We start from the raw sequence: 24152 nt of genomic DNA, 5'->3' as shown, positions 1-24152 counted from the left end.
CTTATTATGCTGGAAAAAACATTTATGTATGTACTCCCACACCATCTGAAAACTGAATGTAGGAACTCAATTGGTTAATTATTTCCAGCACAGCAGCCATGATCGAGTGAAGGTTGGCCGAGATATTCCTGACCTGAACCAGTACCCTGAGAAGTGACAGCAGGTAGTCAGTATAAACAGATGAATAACCAAAAAAAGTTCAGTGCAAATATGCAGCACTAGCCCTTTTAAAAAAGGTACTAAAATAGTCTATACATCATATACATTACTTTTGATATTTAATACGTTTCTCATGTCAACAGACAATGGCTCAGGGATGTGAATTATTATAATCTCAAGTTGCTGTTTAGCTGGTTGGATGCATTTACCTACTGGATCAAAGGTTCAGCCCCAAGATATCTCATTATGTATTTGGAAATATTCCAAAATCTAAAAATATCTGAAATAATTCTGGTCAAGGGTACTCTGACATTATGCATTATCAGGGCACGGAACATGTACTTATACAAGCACAAAAACTCTGCCAACCTCACTGAGAAATTTGTTGAGGGACTGCTTGGCTTTAAACCGTTTTATCTTCTGATGAATCCTCCTGTCTTTCTCAAGTTCTTCCAAATCAGCCCATCGACAATGAAGGTATGAACTATGGGAACACAAACAAAATCCCTCCTGTAATCATTCAGTTCACGAATATCAAAGGCAACATTTCTTTAAAAGTGCAGGTAAATTTGCTTCAAAACTCATACAAAAATGACACAATATGGAAATGGTTAAGCTGAGATTATTTTGCAGATGTGATTATACAGGGGTGGGCAAAAGTAGGTTTACAGTTGCAAGTACGTGAAACATTGTTTTTTCTTTAGTAGGTTTACAGTTGCAAGTACATGGAACATTGTTTTTTCTTTATTAACTAACTGAATTATTTGCCTTTCTATTACTAAAGTGTACTTGAGTATAGCGATCATAACCTGCATGTCTTTCTATACGAACAAATGTAAACCTACTTTTGCCTAACCCGTATATATTGCACTCTTTGGATTTCAGACCAAGAATATTTTAACAAATAACCAATTATGAGAATATTGTCTAACTCACAAGTTTTTGAATTTGACATAGAATTCTTCAACTTCCACTTCTCCAGACTCCACCTGAAAAAGGCAGCACATTTTGAGGTTTACTCTTTTTAAAAAGCCATCTGTCAACTTCTGTCTGAAACTACTTTCACTTTACTATGGGCACTGACAGGCACAGGTTAAGCATTCTTTGACATAAAGGAGTAAAATAAAATTTTCAATTAATTTCAATATTCTGAAACAAAAAAAAATAAAAAAAAAAAATACTGAAAACCTCTACCGCTCTGTCCTAAATGTAAACAGTGACATGAATCATTTTAACTCCTCCTCAACCACATGCAGCTCCATTCACAATAACATGACCCAGAGACTGGCATACTGCCAAAACCACAGTTAAGCTGACGCCAAACGTACCATTTCCTCAGGCAGCAGCAAATTTGCAGCTGTACTACTAGAAGCCGCAAGTATTATTTTTGGCTGGCCCATTTAAAACTTCTTAAGGATATCTCAAAGGAGAATCAGAGTTTACCTTGTTTACTTGCAAACAATAAAAATTACAGTGACTACATATGCTCTGTTTAGGAAAACGTTTTCTGGGCCATGCCAGCTCTAAACATTTTAATTTTTGTATCTTACATCTTTAAGAAAGATACCAGGACTCTAAATCAGATGTGTGTCAATCACTTAATTTCGCGGATAAGAAATTATTCACAATTTGCAGAAATGCAAAACCTAAAATCACAGAATGACAGGCTGTTGATGTTCCAACCTTTACACAAAACTATCAGGATGTCCTAATAATCAAGAGTTTACACAGTACACTGTATATTTGACACACAATTTTAAAACTGACTATCCTACTCTGAAAAGCATTCTAGTTTCTTCTGGGAAAAACAATTGTATATTACTAGTTCCAGCTAACATTTGTAAAATTTTATAATTGTAGGAAAAAAATAAAATATGTTAAACAAGTAAGCTTGAAATAATTTCTTTAGTAACTGTTTTGAAAATATACTAATAAAATTAAGTTTTAAACAGGAGTGTCACAGCTTATCAACATGTCAGCTATAATACTTCTCATATATTTCAGGTGCTTTTTGATTAGTATTCACCTTGAAAAATAAGCAAGTAATGCTTTACTTCAAATGTCACATACCTGTTTCTTGCCCATGCGCATGCTCATAATTTTTTCAACAACAGGTCCTTCAGCCTCAAGAGACTCCTGGGTTGGAGAATATATATGCAAGTAAATTTATAGATAAGCTGAGGAAAAAAAGTTAATCTAAAAACTCTTTTAAAAAAGTACAAATCTCCAAGAAGCCAAATCAACAGAAGAAGCTTGAACCATCTACTTGTTCCTCAAAGTCTGGAGTATAATTTGAGACAGCAAGTCTGATACAGTCAGTCAAGCCTGTTAGGTCGGAGTTCTCTCTCATTTCATTACCCATCAAAGCATCCTGCACTTCAATGAGAAACCAAGGAAATTTAGGGAAAACTGAAGGTTGTAATGGGCTTACAAACATCCAGTTTGTACCTTTAGCTTTTAAAAGCAGTTTCTGATAGTGGAATTTATTTCAATGTGTTTCCTGCATTTGCTATTAATTTCATATTTTGCATTTCAATTTTGTCTATTATATTTGCAGTATATACACAAGTAGTTTTACATCTGGTTGAATATTCATTGTAATTACATTTTTTTTTTTTACTATTGGACTTAAAACATTTTATGCATTACAGTACTTTGTACAATTTTCCTATTTGTTGGAATTACTGGATATTGTTAACACTGTTAACACCTTTTGTGTAGACATACTTCAAGGAGAAAATATTTAGATCACAGTTACACAATATTTTAAAATGATTTTTTAATTCCAAACATATTATTCATTAAGTGCTTTTGTTTTATTTGGATTTTCACCCTTTCACATTCCCAATTAATGTCAGTTAAAGTATCAAAATCCGAGGAAGCAGGTTATGTTAGTCTGACTGTTCATATTTTGCTTTCCTTGCCTCTGACATCTACAACAAGTGAATAGGCAGGGAAAAAAAAGGCAGTGCATTAATGTCTCACACAATTTTTAGTTGTAATCTTTTCTGATGGCCCATCTTTAGACACCTTTTTTAGGGAGTCTAGGTAATAAGCTAGAAGTGTATAATTCTACAGATGTTTTGACTGCTATACAATTAAAACAATATATGAGGCAAGAGAGTCTCAGGCCAAGGAGGTTCCATTATCATCTAAATGTATCTTCCAACAAACATTGATTACATATACACTCACCTAAAGGATTATTAGGAACACCTGTTCAATTTCTCATTAATGCAATTATCTAATCAACCAATCACATGGCAGTTGCTTCAATGCATTTAGGGGTGTGGTCCTGGTCAAGACAATCTCCTGAACTCCAAACTGAATGTCAGAATGGGAAAGAAAGGTGATTTAAGCAATTTTGAGTGTGGCATGGTTGTTGGTGCCAGACGGGCCGGTCTGAGTATTTCACAATCTGCTCAGTTACTGGGATTTTCACGCACAACCATTTCTAGAGTTTACAAAGAATGGTGTGAAAAGGGAAAAACATCCAGTATGTGGCAGTCCAGTGGGCGAAAATGCCTTGTTGATGCTAGAGGTCAGAGGAGAATGGGCCGACTGATTCAAGCTGATAGAAGAGCAACTTCTGAAATAACCACTCGTTACAACCGTATGCAGCAAAGCATTTGTGAAGCCACAACACGCACAACCTTGAGATGGATGGGCTACAACAGCAGAAGATCCCACCGGGTACCACTCATCTCCACTACAAATAGGAAAATGAGGCTACAATTTGCACGAGCTCACCAAAATTGGACAGTTGAAGACTGGAAAAATGTTGCCTGGTCTGATGAGTCTCAATTTCTGTTGAGATATTCAAATGGTAGAGTCAGAATTTGGCGTAAACAGAATGAGAACATGGATCCATCATGCCTTGTTATCACTGTGCAGGCTGGTGGTGGTGGTGTAATGGTGTGGGGGATGTTTTCTTGGCACACTTTAGGCCCCTTAGTGCCAATTGGGCATCATTTAAATGCCACGGGCTACCAGAGCATTGTTTCTGACCATGTCCATCCCTTCATGACCACCATGTACCCATCCTCTTATGGCTACTTCCAGCAGGATAATGCACCATGTCACAAAGCTTGAATCATTTCAAATTGGTTTCTTGAACAATGACAATGAGTTTCCCCAATGGAAACCTCACTTTATTACATTTGTCTTATAACTCATACCTCTCTCTTAATGACTGCATTTCTCGCACCAAGTTTCAGTGCAAAATAGCAAGCACTACAAAACAGATGCATGCACAAGAAAAGTTTGCTATGGAAACTATGATAGAGAGGTTAATTGTGCCTAGGCCAATTAGTCTTGCTCCGACAGGCTGTTATACAATCAATGACAATTAGGAAGACCTATATACCTGCTTATGGATGCAATTATCTAATATGCAAATCATGTGGTAGAAGTATAATGCATAAAATCATGCAGACACAGATCAGGAGCTTTAGTTAATGGTCACAAATACCAAAATAGGGAAAAAATGTGATCTCATTGATTTTGATTGTGGCAAGATTGTTGGAGCTATAGTATAGTATAGTATAGTAGTTTCAGTACTTCTGTAACTGCTGATATCCTGAGATTTTCAAGCACAATAATCTTCAGAGTTTAGTTAGAATGGTGTGAAATATACAAAAAAAAAAAAAAAAAACATACAGCAAGTGGAAGTTCTGTGGCTGAAATGCCTTGATGATGAGAGAGGTCAGATTGAGTCAAGTCAACAGAAAGGTAACAGTAACTCAGATACCCACTCTGTACAACTGTGGCGAGGAGAAATGCCTATCATGTACTAAAACGAGAACCAAAATTGAGTAAAAAATGCAAAAAAAAAAACAGCAACAGCATTTTCATTCAGTCCGGTTCAATCATGCGGAGGGGTTGTTTGTAGGTCGCCCTGAGCAGTCAGTTACGTTGCACTGTTTACTATGCGGTGATCTTGCGACTTGGGCTTACTATAGTCGCATGGCTCAACTTCCGTAAAGGACCATTTTTTGGTGGTTTGTTTGTTGAGCACATTTGACTTGTCGACTTGCAATAAGCACTTGTGGTCGACAATGGCGAGTTTTGCACAGATGTTTGCATGTAAAAAGCGAGAAAGTAACATTTAAAAATGCTTTAAATATAGTGCAGATGATAATAAAAGCAAATGTAGCATGAGAGAAGTCGGAGTTTCAGTGCAGGACCAGCTGGATCAGAATTTAGTAGAAGTGCAGCATTTCTCTGGCACATGCAGTCTCACCTGTCATCATGAAAAGTTAAAAATAAAAAAAAAATTGTTCACTGGTGTGTGCTGTAAATTTGTTTTCTGTAACAATTTTGATCATTTTTATAGTCAAAAATCACTGAATTTGCACATTTCCTGATCAAATATAGCAACGTGAAAGGTGAGGTGGGGCAGCAAGACGAGCCGAGCCTCACTTCACTTCAGACTGCGCTATCCCTCACACAATGGGATAATGTACGCAATTGGCACGGGCCTGTTGCCAATATAATGTTTGTACACGCGTTTATTATACACCCTGAATTTCCACAGTCTGGCTAATATCTTTAATGAATGTGTGACATATCTAGTGAAAAGGCACAAGGTGAGGCAGAGAGTACCGTGCTGCACTGAAGGGGGCAGATGTGAGCCCAACAGGTGCTTGTTGATGCTGCTGTTCTACACAGAGGCTCTAGGCACCAATAAGTCAGTGATATCAGAAAGTCAAGTGCACTGCAGCAGTCCATTTATTTTTTGTTCCAACTGACTGACAAAATCGAAGATTAAGACTTAAAACTAAAGGAAAATAAGGAGGACTTTTACAATAAAGTGACAGAGATTTTAATGGAGAAGGATAGGTGCATGGACTTCATTTACACAAAGACCATAAACCAGGGGTACCCAAGACGGCATTGATCGCAATCGACCGGTAGATCGCAAAGGTAGTGTAGGTAGATCGCGTTACATTCAAAATTTTTTTTTTTTTAAACGTTAGTCTATCATATATCCTCCCTATGGAATTTGCCACTTGATTGACATACAGGGCGGCCAGTCTGAGATCTCTTTTCTTCGTCTAACACACTGGTCATCCCGCACACACAATCAAACGCACGAGGCTACTGCAAAACTCCGGTTATCTAAGTGATCTAGTTAGCCTTCCAATTTATATCGACTAAAGAAGGGATTTTAAAAAAATTTGTTTGGGGAGGGTATGGGCTGGATGTGGAATTGGAAGAGATATTTTTCTCACAATGTCACAATCGAAGCGCGTTTGTCTGATCTGTCAATCATTGCTATTCCAAAGAAGGAAAATGTGGAAAGGCACTTTCGAACTGTTCATAAAAACTACGAAACTGACTTCCTTCCGAAAAGCGATCTGAGTAAGACAACGGAGTGGGAACTAAAATCGCAGTTAATCGGACAGACATTTTTCACTCGGCTAAATTCAAAAGCAAAGGCAGACACACTGAAGCATCGTTCCGGGTGAGTGACTCGATCATTAAGCATAAGAAGTCTTTCCAAGAGCTACATCCTTGAGTACATTATTCGGCTCTACTTATTTATGCGAGTCAGCCTTTTCCCACATGAAGATTATTAAATCAAAATGCAGTGGAACCTCTGTTCATAAACGTCTCGGAACACATACAAATCGGTTTATGATTAAAAGTTCAGCAAACTTTTGCATCTGTTCACGACCACACGCTCGGTATACGAACAAGCCAGTTTCCCCATGTGTTCAGTCTCTCCCTGTGCAGTGAGAGAGAGAGAGAGAGAGAGAGAGAGAGAGAGAGAGAGAGAGAGAGAGAGAGAGACACACACACACAGGTGCGCAAGAGAGAATGAGCGAGAGAGAGGGCTAGATGTATAAGGCAGTTAAAGAATGCACCAGGCTTGTTTTTGTTTTCACTTCTGTTTACAGCGATCGGTTTGTAGCGTGCATTGTTGCAATGTTACTTTTATTGGTGGTTTATTAAATTACAGATTTTTCAAATGTAAATTTTTTCCCTATGCTTAAAACTCATTAAAAAAAAAAAAAAGTGTTTTTAGCGAGCGGTTCATAGAGATATAGCGCGAACTCTTGCAGTGTTAGTTTTCTATGTTGTTCAAGGTTTTCTCAGTGTTATTCAATGTTTTTACATTTAGTTTACTATTACGCCGTGCATTCTATGGTATGATTAAATATATTTGTGCTTAAAAACTTAAAAAAAAATATATATATATATATTTACATACAGTTTGTACGGTCTGGATCGGATTAATTGTATTTACATACAATCCAATGGGGGAAATTACTTCTGTTCACAACCAAATCGGGTTACGACCAGAGTTTTGGAATGAATTATGGTCATGAACTGAAGTTCCACTGTATTGTAGTGACCATAAATGTATTGAACTGTTATTTTGCCATAATGGTTATTCAGTTTTGCAAGGTACAACAACATATATTTTATGTATAAAGTATACTCAGTGTGTGTGTATATATATATATATATATATATATATCATTTTTAATGTAGGTAGATCATTTTGAACTGGTCATTTTAAAAGTAGCTCGCAAGCCGAAAAAGTGTGGGCACCCCTGCCATAAACAGTTTTCAAGTTTATAAAAAATGAAATCCGACTAAGAAAAAAATCCAATATTTAAAAACTAAATTTTGAACTTATTTTTTTTTTCTTTCGTGTTATCCATTTGTGGAACAGTCTGTATTAAAATTGATTAAAGCATCCGACTTAAAAGTTTTTAAAAACTAAATATTTCAATTAAGGTCAAAATTGAAATTCTTTTTTGTACAACACTCTATACTTCATTTGTATTGAATGTGTGTGAATTGTAAAATCACAACGGTAAATATAGAACACAGAGAGAACAAAGCAAATGCGCTCTCTCTTGCTGCTATAAATGTAATGCGCTCTCTCTTAGGCAAATGTGTGTCTTACCTATCTGTGTAAAAAATGCTGATGAGATATGAAATCTGTTTGATCATTTATGGTCAAGCTGTGTTTAACAGCATTATGAACTGTGAGTGTATTTTGTTGACAATTTGCATTGAAATGTGTAGGCCCATATTTATAAGTCTTGCAACAGAAAAAAAAAACTAGAACTGTACTATAATGTAAAAAACCCAGAACAAAATAAAATAAAAATTCTGAACATGGAACTAAATAAAAAATTGTTGACTCCGCTGAAAACTAGAATGAAATAAAAATAAAAATTTTATAAATAAAATCTAAAACTACAATTAATATAACTGAAATATCAATGGAGTGTATAATTTGAACTGTGTTAGACCTTCACTCATTCACTCTATTGAAGGAATGTTTTGAACAATTGTGCACGTAAAGGCATGGGTTTTGCATATCTGTATGAATGTATATATTTTAATTACTTCCAGATGCCTATTAAACAGATGCATATTAAATCATGTTTTACTGTTTATTTTTTTTATATTTGTCATTCCAATGTATGTTGCTCTGAAGATGCACAATAGCTATAATGAAAAAACAGCCAACAACTAGAGGTATTTGGAAGACTGAGTAATCAAATCGACTTGTTGGTGACCAGGGTCTCAAAATAAAAAAATTCTGCACTGAACAAAGTAAAAACTTAACAGGCCTACAAAATACACAGCAACAGTAAATACAGCTTAAACTGGATCAACGGGTACAATTGTCAGACTTAACAGAGACAAACCAGTAGAATTAAACCAAAAGTTGTGCAATACAATTTCAACCTTCAATAAAGAACCTTCATTTTGAACAAAGTTGGCTTTTTTCATACATTACACTATTTGTTGTAAGAAAATGTAAGACCAATAAAAAAGTCTCTTCACGATGTCAATAAAGGTTGCCTATTTTCATTACATATTAAAACTACAGTGTTTTCTTTTTCTAAAAAATGCAAGGCAAGGTGGCAAGACAAGTTTGTTGTTGTACTACAGCAAAACAATGAATTTTTACAAATCTGACAAAAAACTTTCAGTTAATTTACAAAATACTAACAGGCTGGCAAGCTCTCCCATTAACTAGTGAAGGAAACAAAATGTGCTTTTTATACCCTCAAAGGAAGGCAGTGAGGTATCAATATTCTGCTTTTACCTAATTATCACTCCTCATGCTGTTCTAAAATAGTAAAGTTTCATAGGTGCCTCGCAAAGTGGCAACCCAAGGACCCAATAGTGGACACCAGAGGTGAAGGATGTCACCAGGCTGAAAAAGGAGGCTTTCTGAAAATAGTTAAGCTTGGGAAACTCCTAAAGCAGCAGATAGGCACAGAGGCCAAATGGGCTGTGCTTTGGCAGTTAGGGAAGCAAAATTCCAGGTGTAGGAGGAGTTCGGAGACCATGGAAAGCAACTACCGATCAGGCCGCAAATAGGTTCTAGCAGGCCATCAGGTGAATCAGAAAGGGAAGGTAGGCATTCACCCTCACCAAGTATGGAGAAGTGCTGATCCAGACCGAGGATATTGTCCAGCATTGAAAGAAATACTTTGAGGGGCTCCTGAACCTGATGGACACACCCTCTGTTAAGGAGACAGAGCCAGAAGCTGATAGGAGGACTGATGCCCTCCCAACTTATTTCTTAAAATATACTTGTACACCTTAATGATCTGTTCATAACCATTCTAACGAGGCAATCCAATTATCCAGTGGAAAACAATGGCTCCAAATAGGATTCAATTTACTTCACAATCATCTTAAGCTTAAAAATGATTAGCCTATACTTGGAAGAGTTCACAGATATATTAAAACTATTGAAAACAGTATAGTAAACTAGCACATTAAGCGAATATTCTAATGCTGTCAACTAATTCATAAAAAGTCTTTAACTGAAAAAATTAATTTCAGAAATGTAGGCATAAAGCTAGGGAAAATTCTAATGATAAATTCTTTGCTTAACTGCATTTAATAAGCTAAATAGTAGAGATGCCTTGCATTAAAACAAAGATATTCTAAACCAGTAGTATCTAGTATTGACTGGACAAAATCACAAATATTAACAGTAATTTCTCAATACAACACCTAAAACAGAGGATTAAAATTTTTGCTTATGTATACAAAAATCATGGACACCAAGTCCCCCAAATTCAGACTCCTGGCAGGCTACATTTCTGATGTAACAAACTAATCCAAAACTTGAACTCTCTGCAGAGATGTAAAAAAATCTTTGTACAACACAAGACGATACAAGAACATAAGACATTTGAAAAACCAGTGGAGACCATTCTGCTGGATTATCATGGTAATTTTGTGAAAACAATAATATTCTCATTGCTTTCAAACAAATATAAATTTCCAAATATCCATATTTTTAAGTTTATATGTTAGAGTCCCAATTGCAGGATGAGATGGTCATTGTGCAAGAAAAAAACAAGTGGGTTAGATCTATTTTTACAAAAAAGAAAAATCAAATACTGGCATACAGTCTGACCTAAAAGGTTGTATATTATTACTGTATTACTTTAGCAGACTGACTGAAATAAGGAATCCAGATGTAGAAATATAGTATGTAAGCAATTATTCAATACTTGTATACTGCTGTAAGAATTACATAACATATGCAAAGGTTCCAGACACACATTAATAAACATGGAGTGTTTGTAAAACAATCATTCTACTAAAGTATCACAATTTTTAATGCCTACGTAACTATATTTTGAAAGCTAACCTGTTGCTCTGACTGTGAAGCATTTGATGGAGATTTCCTTCCAGCAGCATCTGCATCATCTGCCTCATCTTCAGAGATCTTGAACTCCAGATCCTCTGTGTATCTCTTCCTTTTAACTTGCCGGCTTGAGCGCCTCTTCTGTTTGATTTATGAAAGTGAAGAAAAAAAAGGAGGGGGGGGGTTTGGTTTATATTTAATCATACTAATATCCTGAATGCATTACTTACATTTTTTTTTTTTTAAGTTAAAATGAGGACACAAAGTGTACAATACTTCTGCAGTGAGGAAACTGGTGCACCCAGTAAAGTAGGCAGATAACAGAAGGATAATTACGTTTACACAGCACTTTAAAAGAAAAATGACACTTTGTTTAAAGCAGTGTATCCACTACATTAAAAGTAAAGGAAACAACATAATTACTTTAATTCAAAACCATAAATAATGTTAAATGTCTAAAATAATATTCCTATAACTACATCCACATGTCTGAAAGGAGAACTCCTTCCACTGGAGCTAACCCTTAACAGAAGATAGTTCAGGAATTAACACGACAGCACTGTACGCTAAACTATGAAAATAAAGTTCAATTTAAAGATATGTTAAACTGTTAGAGGAGGGTAAGGCCAAAAGAGTGAAATGGAACTAAACTCTAACCTTAGCACATTTCAGGTTTTTTTTTTATTTTTCATCTTTCAAACATACATCCACACCAATCCCTGGGTAATTTACACAAACCCTTAACCCCAGCCTTGTATTTGTAACCCAAATAGAAACGCTATGAATGCAAACGCTCATGTTTGTGAAGAACACTTCATTGGGTCCCCAAAGGCAGCAATGACAGTGATTTCCCAATGTTTGAAACTTACCAATAACAGGTTCTAGGGAATAACCCAGTTCTGTCATTTGTCTTTATTCCCCACAGTCAGTAAGATTAAGTATCTTTACCTGAACACCAGAATCATCCTCCTCCTCTGGTGAGGGAGGTGGCGTTTTTTCCAGGTCTGAGTTGTCAGAGGACTCTCTTTTGCGTTTCCCATCCTTTTTCTTTGTAGTGCTTGCCTCTTGATCCGATTTCTTGACACTGAAATTAATAAACTTTGCGTGAGCTAAATGTACGAAAAGAGATTTTTCGCAGTGAACTTAAGAAAAAGAAAGCTTCTAATTTAGTAACATTTACTAGCATCTTGTAGCACCTCTTGCAGAAACACTTAAAAAATTACCTTGCCATCTGTTTAAACACTGAACTTGCTGTCATTTTACTTGGATTGTCAAGTATTATTCTGACATCCTAATGTACAGTAGATATTACTTTTGCAGTTGAGATCTTCTCTTCAAACATGTTTTTCTAAAAGCACTAGAAAAACTGACAAAATAAACAGTACTTTGTACAAGACTCTTTACATAGCAAACCAATGTCATCTTGAAATACACTTTGGGTTTGTTTTAAAAGAACATTAAAACAAGTGTAGACATTCATTATGTTCAGGTATGCTGTAAGACAATGTTATACTTTTTGTTATTAGAGTGAGGAAAATTAGCTCGGACATTACCAGATATAGTTGATTGAAAGTGAACCCGTGGACACCTTTAGTGCTCATAAAGCTAAACAAAATGATAGGTTGAAAGCAGCAAATCATAGATCTTCACAAAACCAGGTGAAAGATCCACATATTGTGTCATATGCTAGCTCCGCATGTTCATGTGAAGTGATAATGGAAACCATGATTACAAACTCACAAGCCTGCTATAGATTAAACTGATTTAAAAAAATTCTGAATAGTACATGGCAGGAAAGGTCAAATATGTTGGAGTCATGAGTAGAGTAAAGACGGAACATACAAAGTAGATATATGGGCAACAGACAAAGTAAGGGCTGTTAACCCTGAACATGCCACAGAAAATGCAGAATTTCACATTACCTAATTTTTGGGAGGAAACCAATTCCTGTGGTTAATGGAACAGGACATTACACTCTCTCTTATTCCTGTTAACATCTTGATGCAGTAGAAATTCCTACCAGAGTACAGAAATTAGGCACTTGAACATTTTTTATTTCTTTTTTAAAAGACACAAAAATCATACAGCCGATAGTGGAAAAACAGGTCAGCCTTTTAAATATTTTCTACCACGTTATTTGTGACCCTTTCATCATGAAAGGGAAAGGACAAATTAAACAAGTGCGTGAATTATTGTAAAACTGAACCAAATCCTGTACACTAAGGGCCATAGCATCGTTTTAATTTTCCAACATAAGGAATTTCTGAGAGCAGAGACAAAAAGTTGAGTCATTGCATCTAGGTAAGAATCATTCAACTAACACCAACATCAAATTATATCAAGTGTCTGCTTGCTTCCGGGGACATTTAGATGCCAAAGACAATTCACTTCACTCTACATCCTGTGGGCCACTTCCAGCCTGGAGAAGCATGCACTCAGTTCTTAGGGCCCTATGATTTCTGCGATGTGGAAAACACTGACAAAAATCACAGAAGTATAAAAACTAGTTTTATGTTTAACAATGGAAATGTGCGGAATTTAGCGACTGAAGCGATGACTGTTAAACTAAACTAAACTTCCCTATAAAATAAACGAATGAATAATCTGTAGTTCTATTATTCAGATACTGTTTTCTAATTGGTTGTTTTTTAAGTGAATGCAATTCTTCATAGAAATTCATTCGTGCCTTTATCTGTTTGTGTACATGTTTCCTCTATGTTTTCTCGTTAAGGTACGCAAATTAGCTAGTTGCACGAGAAAAATGTCAACGCGAGCAGTATCAGATACTCTAACTACATAGAAAAAAACTAAGACACATAAGCTTAACTGCAAAATTGAGGGCACAACAGTATCCCAGCGACTTTTACGAATCTGGACAACAACTTTTCTGCAAGTTTTGCCAGCATACCATAGACTGGATACATAAAGATTAAATCCAAAACCCATCTAAAGAACAAGGAGAAATTAAGATCCTTCAGGTAACAACAGAGGAAATAATTGTCAGATGCAAGACACCAGTTTGTGGAGGTCTTTGTGGCCATGCGAGTCAGACATGCCTCTTGAAAAAAAATTACGAAGATGTGTGTCCTTTCTTTATTAAGCATTGTAAACAAGGAGGTGTGAAGCCAGAAAATGAGAGCAGCCTTCGTCAAACTCATTTGCCCCAAGTCTTTGAACAACATATGGATGCTGTTCTTCGCAAGATTCGTGGCAATAAAATTTATGTAGTAGTTGATGAAACCACTGATAGTCGAGACCACTTAGTTAACATAGTGATAGGTGAGTAAACATTTGGCTGCATGGTAATTCTTCTATGCAGGTAGTTCTAATTGTACATGCAATTATATTTAACCAGTATTAACAGTCCTTCCCGTAGAAAATGTTATTAGTGAACAGCACTGGTTGTTAACAGGTTCCTTTTTAAAAATTAAACAGATGTTTCTGGATTTAAGAAAAGTTTTGCCTCGCGGTGATGAGGCATGCAAGGTCCACATTTGACGCTTCCATTATAAACTCAGCAACTACAAACCTGGGAGGAAGCGCAAGCTTCTCCTCAAATGTAACGAGCCCTTAAAAGCAGGTCTCTCTATTTTTCTTGTTTAATTCCCTGATTTAGTGTTTTGGAGATTATTTTGCTTTGTAATTATTTTAAGATATGCAGTAGATGAAGCTACAGAATTAATGATGCACGTTTTCAATCTGTAAACATTTAAGGTTTAAGAATCATTAGAAATAATTTATATAATTACAATTACAGGTAGTGAAGACCAGTACTTTTTGGAAGATAGTATCTTTATGGAGAGCTGCAACTTTTCCACCTTTTCACAGGCAGAACTTCACTTCCTTCACAACCAGCTGAATCTTAATGACATTTTAGCAGTGCTTACAGACAATGCATCATTCTGTCTGAAAGCATACCAGGAAGTCTTAAAAGGGGTTATGCCTAACAGTGCACATTCAACATAACTCTGTCATGTCATCAGTTTGGTGGGATAGACCTGGCAGCACTAAAAATACTTTAGTGATGCTGCATCAGTAGTGATGTGGGTAAAGTTTGCCTTCTTTAAGAAGCCTGCCAGGAACCACTGAGGCAGGAAACACCAGGTCGTATAGCTGGTTTGAATCAGTAGGGTAACTCACTGAATACATTCACCTCTAGAAAAGTGTTTGAGGCTGTAACAAATATCCTAGACCCTAAAAGTGAAGTTAACCTTCATCTCAGAAGGATGCATCAAACTAGTAACAGCTCTGTCCAACTGCAGTCTCAGCATACAGCATCATGGAGGATCTGGGCTCCTATCTAATGAATGGAACTGCAAAATAAGGTTCAGTTGTGCCAGTGTGCAGTTTAATTAAAGGGAAAGTACCATTTCATTGTTTGTTTTGTTGTAGCTACTTACAGTAAAGAAAAAAACTGAAAACCAAAATTCAAAAACAAAAAAAAAACTCTAGATTTGTGAAAAGAAAAAAAAAAAACGATTCCACAGGGGCCCCCAAGTTCTCCAAACAGAAGATCATCACATGTATTGAAGACTTATTTTGGCTTACTGTTTTCCCCCTTTTTTGTAATCAATTCACATTCTAACTTGATCTTCACAATGGATTTTATGCAAATAGGATTTTTTGCTTCAGGGTGTAAATTGGGCACACATCAACAAGCCAACACCATACGGTACATTCATACTCTTTTTGGTGTACACAATCAAAGCTAACAGGAAACATTTTCCCAGCGTTATATACCCGACTGATGATAATGTCAATATGACCACAGAAAGGGGGTTACCTTCTTAAAATATTTAAGAACATCTATTAGAAACATACAGACATAAAAAAACAATTTGTAATTGATCCCAAACTTTTACCACATCACCAACGGGGAGTTAACATGAATATGAACCATCTAAACATTAAGCAAAAAGATAAAAAGCTCTTAACCAACTTTGCACAGCACTGGTAACATTACAAATCAGAGTTAACCAGTAGGAGTTTACAGATGGAAATGCAACAAATGCATTGGGACAACTATCTCTGAAAGAAAAAAAGCCTACCAACCAACAACGCTGATAGCAATGAGGTCAGAGAACTTGCATGTTTATCATTTCCCTGGAGGGGGAAACTGGGCCTTATTTTAAGACTTGCAAAAGAAAACTAAGGGAAATTCCCCTTAAAAACATTTTTAAAAAAATTCTGAAAAAACAAATATATTTAAGGCTCAGATGCACAGAGAAACACATTCCGCAAATCCCTCCCCAAGCTGAAAGTTTTGTGCCACACATGGCTAGAAGCCACCTCTTCTAAGAGGCTCCACTTCCAGCATTTATTTCCGCTCTCTCTGCCACAAATTATACAATGCTACAGCAGCGCTTGGGGCCCCTCTCCTTTCATCTGCACGCCAAGAGCAATCAGATTACCCTGGTAACCAGCGGTCACATGACCAGCACCTGCTCCTTTGGCTGGATGCCACTGACTAAAGCCATCTGCTTCCCTCAATCATCTTTCAAACAGTCCCAACACCTGCACTAGACCATTTTGTGGTTTGCTTTTTATCAAATCACTGCTTACAGTGTTACTCAAACTTGAAGCATTTTGTCCACATACGGTTAACAACATAGAAAAGAAAAAGTCATCCATCAAACACTAAGAAACTTCCAGGTTCAAAGGGAGAGCAGAATGGCCTTTTCTAACCCAGCTATATAAATCAGGCCTGCAGGATGCAATTTAATTTAGAGGAATCACAGCAAAAAACTGCTGCCATAAACTATAGGGTAGGAAGAATATATAACATTGATTGCTGTTGAAATATCAATGCAACTTTTGGAAGGCTGGAAGAGAGGAGAGGAAAGGTCAATACCAGTCTTGCTCATGGACAACTCTTCCATAAAATCCAACACCTACTGTATGCATAAGGCTTAGATGTAACCACCTAACACAGCAACATGCCTTGCTACCGATCTTTGAGGGTCACACAGTAGGTGTAATAAGGTGCAGACAGAATTTCATGGCTTACTCCAGTGCAGCCACACTGCTTTAAATGTACATTGCCCCATTAAGAAAATGGCTCAAGCTGCACTGCCATGGGATTTGTTTAATAAACTAAATAAAGCCCAAGAAAGTTAATGTAAAAAGTTCTGCTGGATGTCTCTATAATCCCTCACCTCATGGTGGGGTTTTGAAATATAATATGCACTAATAGTTACATAGTAGTTATATATTGCTTTTCTGGTGCATTAGACATATGAGATGTCTCACACCAGGCTACACAGGGATAAAAAGTTGTCATTTGCACCAGAAACCTTGTGATATGAAGTCCACCATTGCAAACACAGATCTGTATTCTGGCAAAAATAAAAAAAAATATAAAACTTAAACCAGGCAGAATCATAAAAATCTATAAAGGGAACAAGCAAAAAGTCTACATTAACGATGTCCAAATCTGGTGAATAATTTAAGGAGCAGTGAAAGCAGAAGGTAGCTGGAGTAAACCCAGAGTTTTTTTTTTTTTTTTAAAAAAGTCTTTAAATACAATTAACGATATTCAGTATTTGTTAGTGCAACTGTATAGTATAACTATGTGATACAAATTTTTCAGTATTGCTTACATGTTTTTGGCTTATGCATAGTGCTGGATCAGTACTAAAATGTTGACTTCTGTATCGATACCAGCTTTGGGACCTCAGTACTGGTACCACAAGTGTTCCAAATCAAATATCAAAAAACTCCAAAACCCTCCGTCTCACTCCAGCCTCTCTGGTGCACTGCACAATTGCTTGCTTCCCAGGTGTTCTGCACCATGCACCACATAATGCACTGCATCCCTCTTGATAGCCAATCATGTTTAGTGGACATCCCATTAGGGGATGAACCTCTGGGATTAGTTAATGTGGCAGGCAAAAAAGACTTCTGATCATTTTTTTGCTTAAGACACCAACTGGTGGACACTCTACGCATGTAAGTTCCTGCACAAAATATATTCCAAAATGATATATATAGGGTATCAAGGTGCATCAAACAGGAGATGACATGTGGGAGTTCTCATACTGGCGAGTCATGAGTCCCTCAAAAAAACAACCATAAATCATTCATAAGTAAGGTACACACATCTTTTTTGCAGTTAAGCAGCATATGAACTTAAAATTTAAAAGACACTTTCCCATATTTTTGGATCACATAAAATGTTAAAAAATAAATACGGTAAGAAATAAACTTCATGCAAAACAAACCTGAAAGATTGCTAAAACTGGATAGGACAGGAACACACAGAATTCTTCACCATAAAAGCCAGATGCAAGAGAAAATTTTCCTATATTGAAAGCGGTAAATGACAGACTATAATACATATGGATGTTAGATTACAGTTTATGACCAAGTCCAGGAAGACTACAGTCACAATGCTCACCTATACATTTTGCTGTACAAATACATGGGATGCAACGAAAACCTAAGATAACAAACATGAAGGTAGACTAGTACTGTACAAGAAACAGCTCAAAAGAACAGCAGCTGGAAAAAAATAGTTGAACTAAAAAAGTTACATTTAGAAATTAGATGTATACTTCATCCATCCATTATCCAACCCACTATTTCCTAACTACAGGGTCACGGGGGTCTGCTGGAGCCAATCCCAGCCAACACAGGATACTTGAGCTGCAGAATTGTGAAAGTACAAACAAAATACTGCAATCTGATTTATTTTAATGCTCATTGTAGTTGCACTCCTCGTTTCCTTAGCGCACTTTCCACTAGACTTACTGCTATAAAGGTCTACGTTAAAACTTGACCTGTACTTCAATAGCCATGTAGATGAAAGCCTCAGTACCATCACAACTTGCCTGACTACTTAGTGTAACTTCTCACTTACTGTACTGCTCCCAAATTGGAAAACAAGCGCTCTTGCTCTCTCTCTCTCTCACTTAAAAGGCGATTCTCCTCCTTCAGTGCCCTTAAGGTGTTTCACAATTTATACATTCAGATGGAGCAACTGTCACTGCTATTCTTTGAATTTACACCATTTCTTTACAATCCCTTACACTCTCAATTGACTCTGGTTTTTCCTGTTGACATTTTGCTTATGCTAACAGCAGTGCATTTTGTACACTTTAGTTTTGTTCTTAATTAACTTAACTGTACAAATTCAGGTTTATCCAAGAGTAGGTGCCTAGTAGGTTAGTTCTCCCTGCAAATTATTCTACACATCAAGTTTTACTCTGGCATCCTAAACACATGATTAACTGGCAACTTTCAACTGCTCCTGTGGGTGGGTGTGTGTGTGTGTATGTATATCAGCATGCCTCTTAATGCAGTGCAGCTCCACCCACTGTTGGTTCAAGTCTTGCGCCTAAGGCAGTAAATGGGCTCTAACTTTCTGTGACTGATTCATCCATTCATGTTCTAATGCTGCTTATCCAGAGCAAGGCTGCAGGAAACCTAGAGCCTATCCCAGCAAGCACTAGGCAAATAGCAGGACCAATCACTGATCAGGGTGCTAGCCCATTGCAGGGTGAACACAAGCAGGGTCAGTTTAACATTGGCCAACCCACCTAACCTCTGTCATTTGACTGTGGGAAAAACTCCACATACACGTGGTGACACCATGAAAACTCTAGGTAGGGAACAATCCTGGTCTTCTCTGTGCCACCTACTTTCAATAATTCTAAAAAAATTGATTATGAAGATGTTTAAATTTATGGATGGATAAATTTAATTATAATTATTACAATGTGTGCCACAATCTGCATAGTTCTACACAAGTCATACAAGAGCCAAACAGAACATGCAATTACACAAGCTCACAGGAGTAACATCACTGATCATTAACGGTATGAAAAATGGGGTGGGATGTCAAAGATTGGCTTTTCCAACAAAACAGCTTATATCCTCAAGATAAGAGAGTTTTATCAATTTTCACATAACTAATTTACTAGTGAGATTAATTACACCTAAACTGCAGAACACCACTTAGAAACAGAGGATTATCATAAAGTCGCAAATTCTTATCAGTAAAATGTACAATAAAAGGCACTTGAATTAATCCAAGTTTTTCAAAAAAAAAAAAAATTACACTTCTGCCTAGGTTACCTAACTTAAACAAATGGTTTTAAAAGAAACAAGCACTAGGCAGATAACCAATCTCTAGACAGAAACTAAACTGAAGCGAGAACTCCAACCCATGTCTGTCTGCCTCTGCTCTGCAGAAAAGGATGACCCCCCACTGCCTCACAGTAGACACCTCCGCAGTAGCGCGTTAAATCCACGTCTGTTCCGGAAAAGTTGTGGTGCACATGGCAGCTGGAGAGCAGCAAGGCAGCCAGCAACAATGAAAGGGCTAAAAAGGGTTTTAAGTCAGACAGACATGTGCATGCACGCACACACAAATAAACATACATGTCTAACAGACACCTGGTCTAACAGACACCTGTCTGGGGCAGCAAGTCGAACAATAAATGAATTAACAAGGCCTGACATCTGCAATATAGCTGTACATTGTTAGCCAAGATACCTGACGGAAATGATAAAAGCGGACAGAGTCACCTGAGGTGTAGCCAGGTTTCTAATTGCCAGTTTCAGCTTGCCCTCCCATTATTCCACTTTTGTTACTTACTGTAAATAGGAAAAATACCATTCATTACTCCTCTATAAGCAACAGTTTCGAACTGAAACTAAAAACAAATCTGACTGGAATCAATTTTGAGGCTTGCCAGCACACAAGCTCCCCATATGTTTAAGAAAAATGACCTGCCGCACTTTTTTTTTTTTCTTTTATGTACAGCATGTGTCTGAAGACTACATACATTTTTTTTCCTATTTCACACTACAAAGAGGACAGCTCTCTCATCTTAATAAAGATGTGCTTTTCACCAAAATAAGCCCTCTGTTTTAAAAAAAAAAAAAAAAGTCTAAGTCATGCGTTACCCTTTGGACCAGACAAAGACAAAAATATGTGCAAACAGATGAAGACAAAATACTATATAGGTACATATCAGAAGATCTGTTCAAACATTTTTGCAGGTACCTAATCAGAACCTGACCTTGATAAACCAAAGATGCGTAGACAATGGTTAAAAAGCTATGGAGCTTAAGTGAGAATGATGAATCTACATATTCAAATCACATTCAAAGTAACTGCTGACAGACTATATAAATGAGTCTCTGAGGACTTCAATATAAATGTAAAATGCTTTTTAAAAACAACAATCACCACAAGCATTATGAAATACATTGATTAATTCAGAATCATGAAAAAATGTAAACTGAACCAGCAACTATAGTAGTCTCGCACATGCTCCATACTATAAAGGTACCCATGACCTTAAAATATATTATATTGTAAATGCTGGTGAAAAATATTAGCTACGTTTTGTTTAATTGTTATCTTATGATTTGATTACAAGTAGATACAAAAAAAACCAGGAGAATGCAGTATATGAATATTTGGTGTTTAATATCATTAAGAATATTATATTCTAAGGTTTCTACAGATTTTGCTTGGTAGAAGGATCCAGTGAAAAAAAATGTTCCTGTATATTAAAAAAACATCACACTATCTAGACTAAATGAACTAAATATTTATTTTCAGGTGAAAGTGTATATTACTGTATTAAACTAAAACTTGGGGAAAAAGATCTCCTACCTTCATATTCCAAAGTAGATGCATTTACTTGGAGAAAATTGATGTAACAGTCTTGTAAGATCCAATCCTAGAAAGTTAATAACAATGGAACGAGCTGCCCACCTTCATGAATGCTGAACTGCTGACTCCCTTAATGTACTTAAGAGGCAATTCAAACCCCAAGTTTACTGTGATTCTGTCTAACCGATTGAAGGGAAAAAAAAACCACAAACCTTTGCTCTGTGATATTCATACTGTTGGTTGATTTGTTGCTACAAAAAGTTGTTTAAATGCTTTATTAATTGTTAACCTATGTTTGTAAACTTATTAGTTATTACATCTTTTCACTTGTGGCAATCAACTTGTTACCTGTCCTACTGCACTTGCTGAACAGGCCCTAACCTAATGCTTCTCAATTACATTTACCTCTTTTGCAAGTCACTTTGGATAAAGATAAATGTAAATGTACTGACATAAAAAAGGTAAGATTTAAACCTTAAAATGAATCATTTGTGATTGCAAGAAAGGTTTTTGCTTTGAATATAACTAAACTTTTTAAAATGAAGACATTTTGGTCTCAATGTCCAAATAACCTTTACAGCAGCAGTAGCATTTAGAAAACATTGGAAAACACAGCTACAGGACTATAAAAAAAATGGTGCCCATTCCTTTTGTAAAATTGAATGATCAATGTCTAATTTTTTGGAATTCAAATTTCCCAAATTATTTTTTTTTGTATTACAGCTGTAACAGAACTCTTCCTTATTCATTTCTGTAAATTATAGAGTACGAGAATCAAGAGCAGCAAAGGAACATACTACATGCAATATCCACTACAAGATGTATAATAATGAGCATAATGCACACAAGTGACAAGTGCCAATGTGAATTGGTCACAGTGCGACTTCATTGCTAGAATACCTCAATGCATACAATTGTATTTTGTGACAAATATGTGAACATATACAGTACACTCACCTAAAGGATTATTAGGAACACCATACTAATACGGTGCTTGACCCCCTTTCGCCATCAGAACTGCCTTAATTCTACGTGGCATTAATTCAACAAGGTGCTGAAAGCATTCTTTAGAAATGTTGGCCCATATTGATAGGATAGCATCTTGCAGTTAATGGAGATTTGTGGGATACACATCCAAGGCACGAAGCTCCCGTTTCACCACATCCCAAAGATGCTCTATTGGGTTGAGATCTGGTGACTGTGGGGGCCATTTTAGTACAGTGAACTCATTGTCATGTTCAAGAAACCAATTTGAAATTATTCGAGCTTTGTGACATGGTGCATTATCCTGCTGGAAGTAGCAATCAGAGGATGGGTACATGGTGGGCATGAAGGGATGGACATGGTCAGAAACAATGCTCAGGTAGCCCGTGGCATTTAAACTATGCCCAATTGGCACTAAGGGGCTTAAAGTGTGCCAAGAAAACATCCCCCACACCATTACACCACCACCACCACCAGCCTGCACAGTGGTAACAAGGCATGATGGATCCATGTTCTCATTCTGTTTACGCCAAATTCTGACTCTACCATTTGAATGTCTCAACAGAACTCGAGACTCATCAGACCAGGCAACATTTTTCCAGTCTTCAACTGTCCAATTTTGGTGAGCTCGTGCAAATTGTAGCCTCTTTTTCCTATTTGTAGTGGAGATGAGTGGTACCCGGTGGGGTCTTCAGCTGTTGTAGCACATCCGCCTCAAGGTTGTGCATGTTGTGGCTTCACAAATGCTTTGCTGCATACCTCGGTTGTAACAAGTGGTTATTTCAGTCAAAGTTGCTCTTCTATCAGCTTGAATCAGTCGGCCCATTCTCCTCTGACCTCTAGCATCAACAAGGCATTTTCGCCCACAGGAATGCCGCATACTGGATGTTTTTCCTTTTTCACACCATTTTTTGTAAACCCTAGAAATGGTTGTGCCTGAAAATCCCGGTAACTGAGCAGACTGTGAAATACTCAGACCGGCCCGTCTGGCACCAACAACCATGCCACACTCAAAATTGCTTAAATCACCTTTCTTTCCCATTCTGACATTCAGTTTGGAGTTCAGGAGATTGTCTTGACCAGGACCACACCCCTAAATGCATTGAAGCAACTGCCATGTGATTGGTTGATTAGATAATTGCATTAATGAGAAATTGAACAGGTGTTCCTAATAATCCTTTAGGTGAGTGTATATGAAAATGGACATTTTAAAATCAAATGTGAACAGAAACAGTCAACAGACTAATGGATAATATCAGTCTTATATTTCTTCTGTACTTGTATGAATCCAAAGCAAAAACAAGTGCCAGCTTTACATACCTGAGAATTACTGCCACATAAAATGGTGACCGAAAGACAAAAACTTTTGAACTGTCTATTCTTACTGCATTAGAGAAGGTTAACAGAGAAGCCCAAGAACAGGATGGGTTTACATAATGTTCCATTTACATCCATTCCTTCAATTGCATTAAATGTTTAATTCCAAAATGTGCTTAAAATTACATAAATGCAAGCTTGAACAGTGGCAAGTATGAATATAATATAAAACTTTAATGCCAATTTTTGGCGAGTCTTAAGAGGGCTAAATTTGAAGACGGGGCCAGACAAACTTGACATTTAAAAATTAGGGAAAAGCAACCCCAAAAGCTTTGGCATTTTCCATAATAAAAGATCAATATTGTCACATGTATGGAGTACAGTGAAATTCTTACTTGCATGTGCTAATCAACATGCAAC

The 24152-nt window shown here is 36.7% G+C and overlaps 1 protein-coding gene across 3 annotated transcripts in view; it reads right to left on the bottom strand.

Annotated features, from left to right (window-relative positions):
- The window catches only part of chd7 (chromodomain helicase DNA binding protein 7), a 171258-nt gene that overhangs the window by 42265 nt on the left and 104841 nt on the right, over positions 1-24152 (bottom strand). For all 3 annotated transcript variants that reach the window (XM_039754569.1, XM_039754567.1, XM_039754568.1), the window contains 5 exons: positions 11753-11888; positions 10808-10945; positions 2230-2295; positions 1096-1148; positions 529-643 (listed from right to left, as the gene is read on the bottom strand). In XM_039754569.1, coding sequence (XP_039610503.1) covers positions 529-643; positions 1096-1148; positions 2230-2295; positions 10808-10945; positions 11753-11888 — 508 coding nt within the window. The remainder of the gene's footprint in view (positions 1-528; positions 644-1095; positions 1149-2229; positions 2296-10807; positions 10946-11752; positions 11889-24152) is intronic.

This window comes from Polypterus senegalus, chromosome 5 (genome assembly GCF_016835505.1).
Source record: "Polypterus senegalus isolate Bchr_013 chromosome 5, ASM1683550v1, whole genome shotgun sequence".
Lineage (NCBI taxonomy): Eukaryota > Metazoa > Chordata > Cladistia > Polypteriformes > Polypteridae > Polypterus > Polypterus senegalus.
Note: the sequence above shows the minus strand (reverse complement) of the source record. Positions and strands in the feature narration are given on the sequence as shown.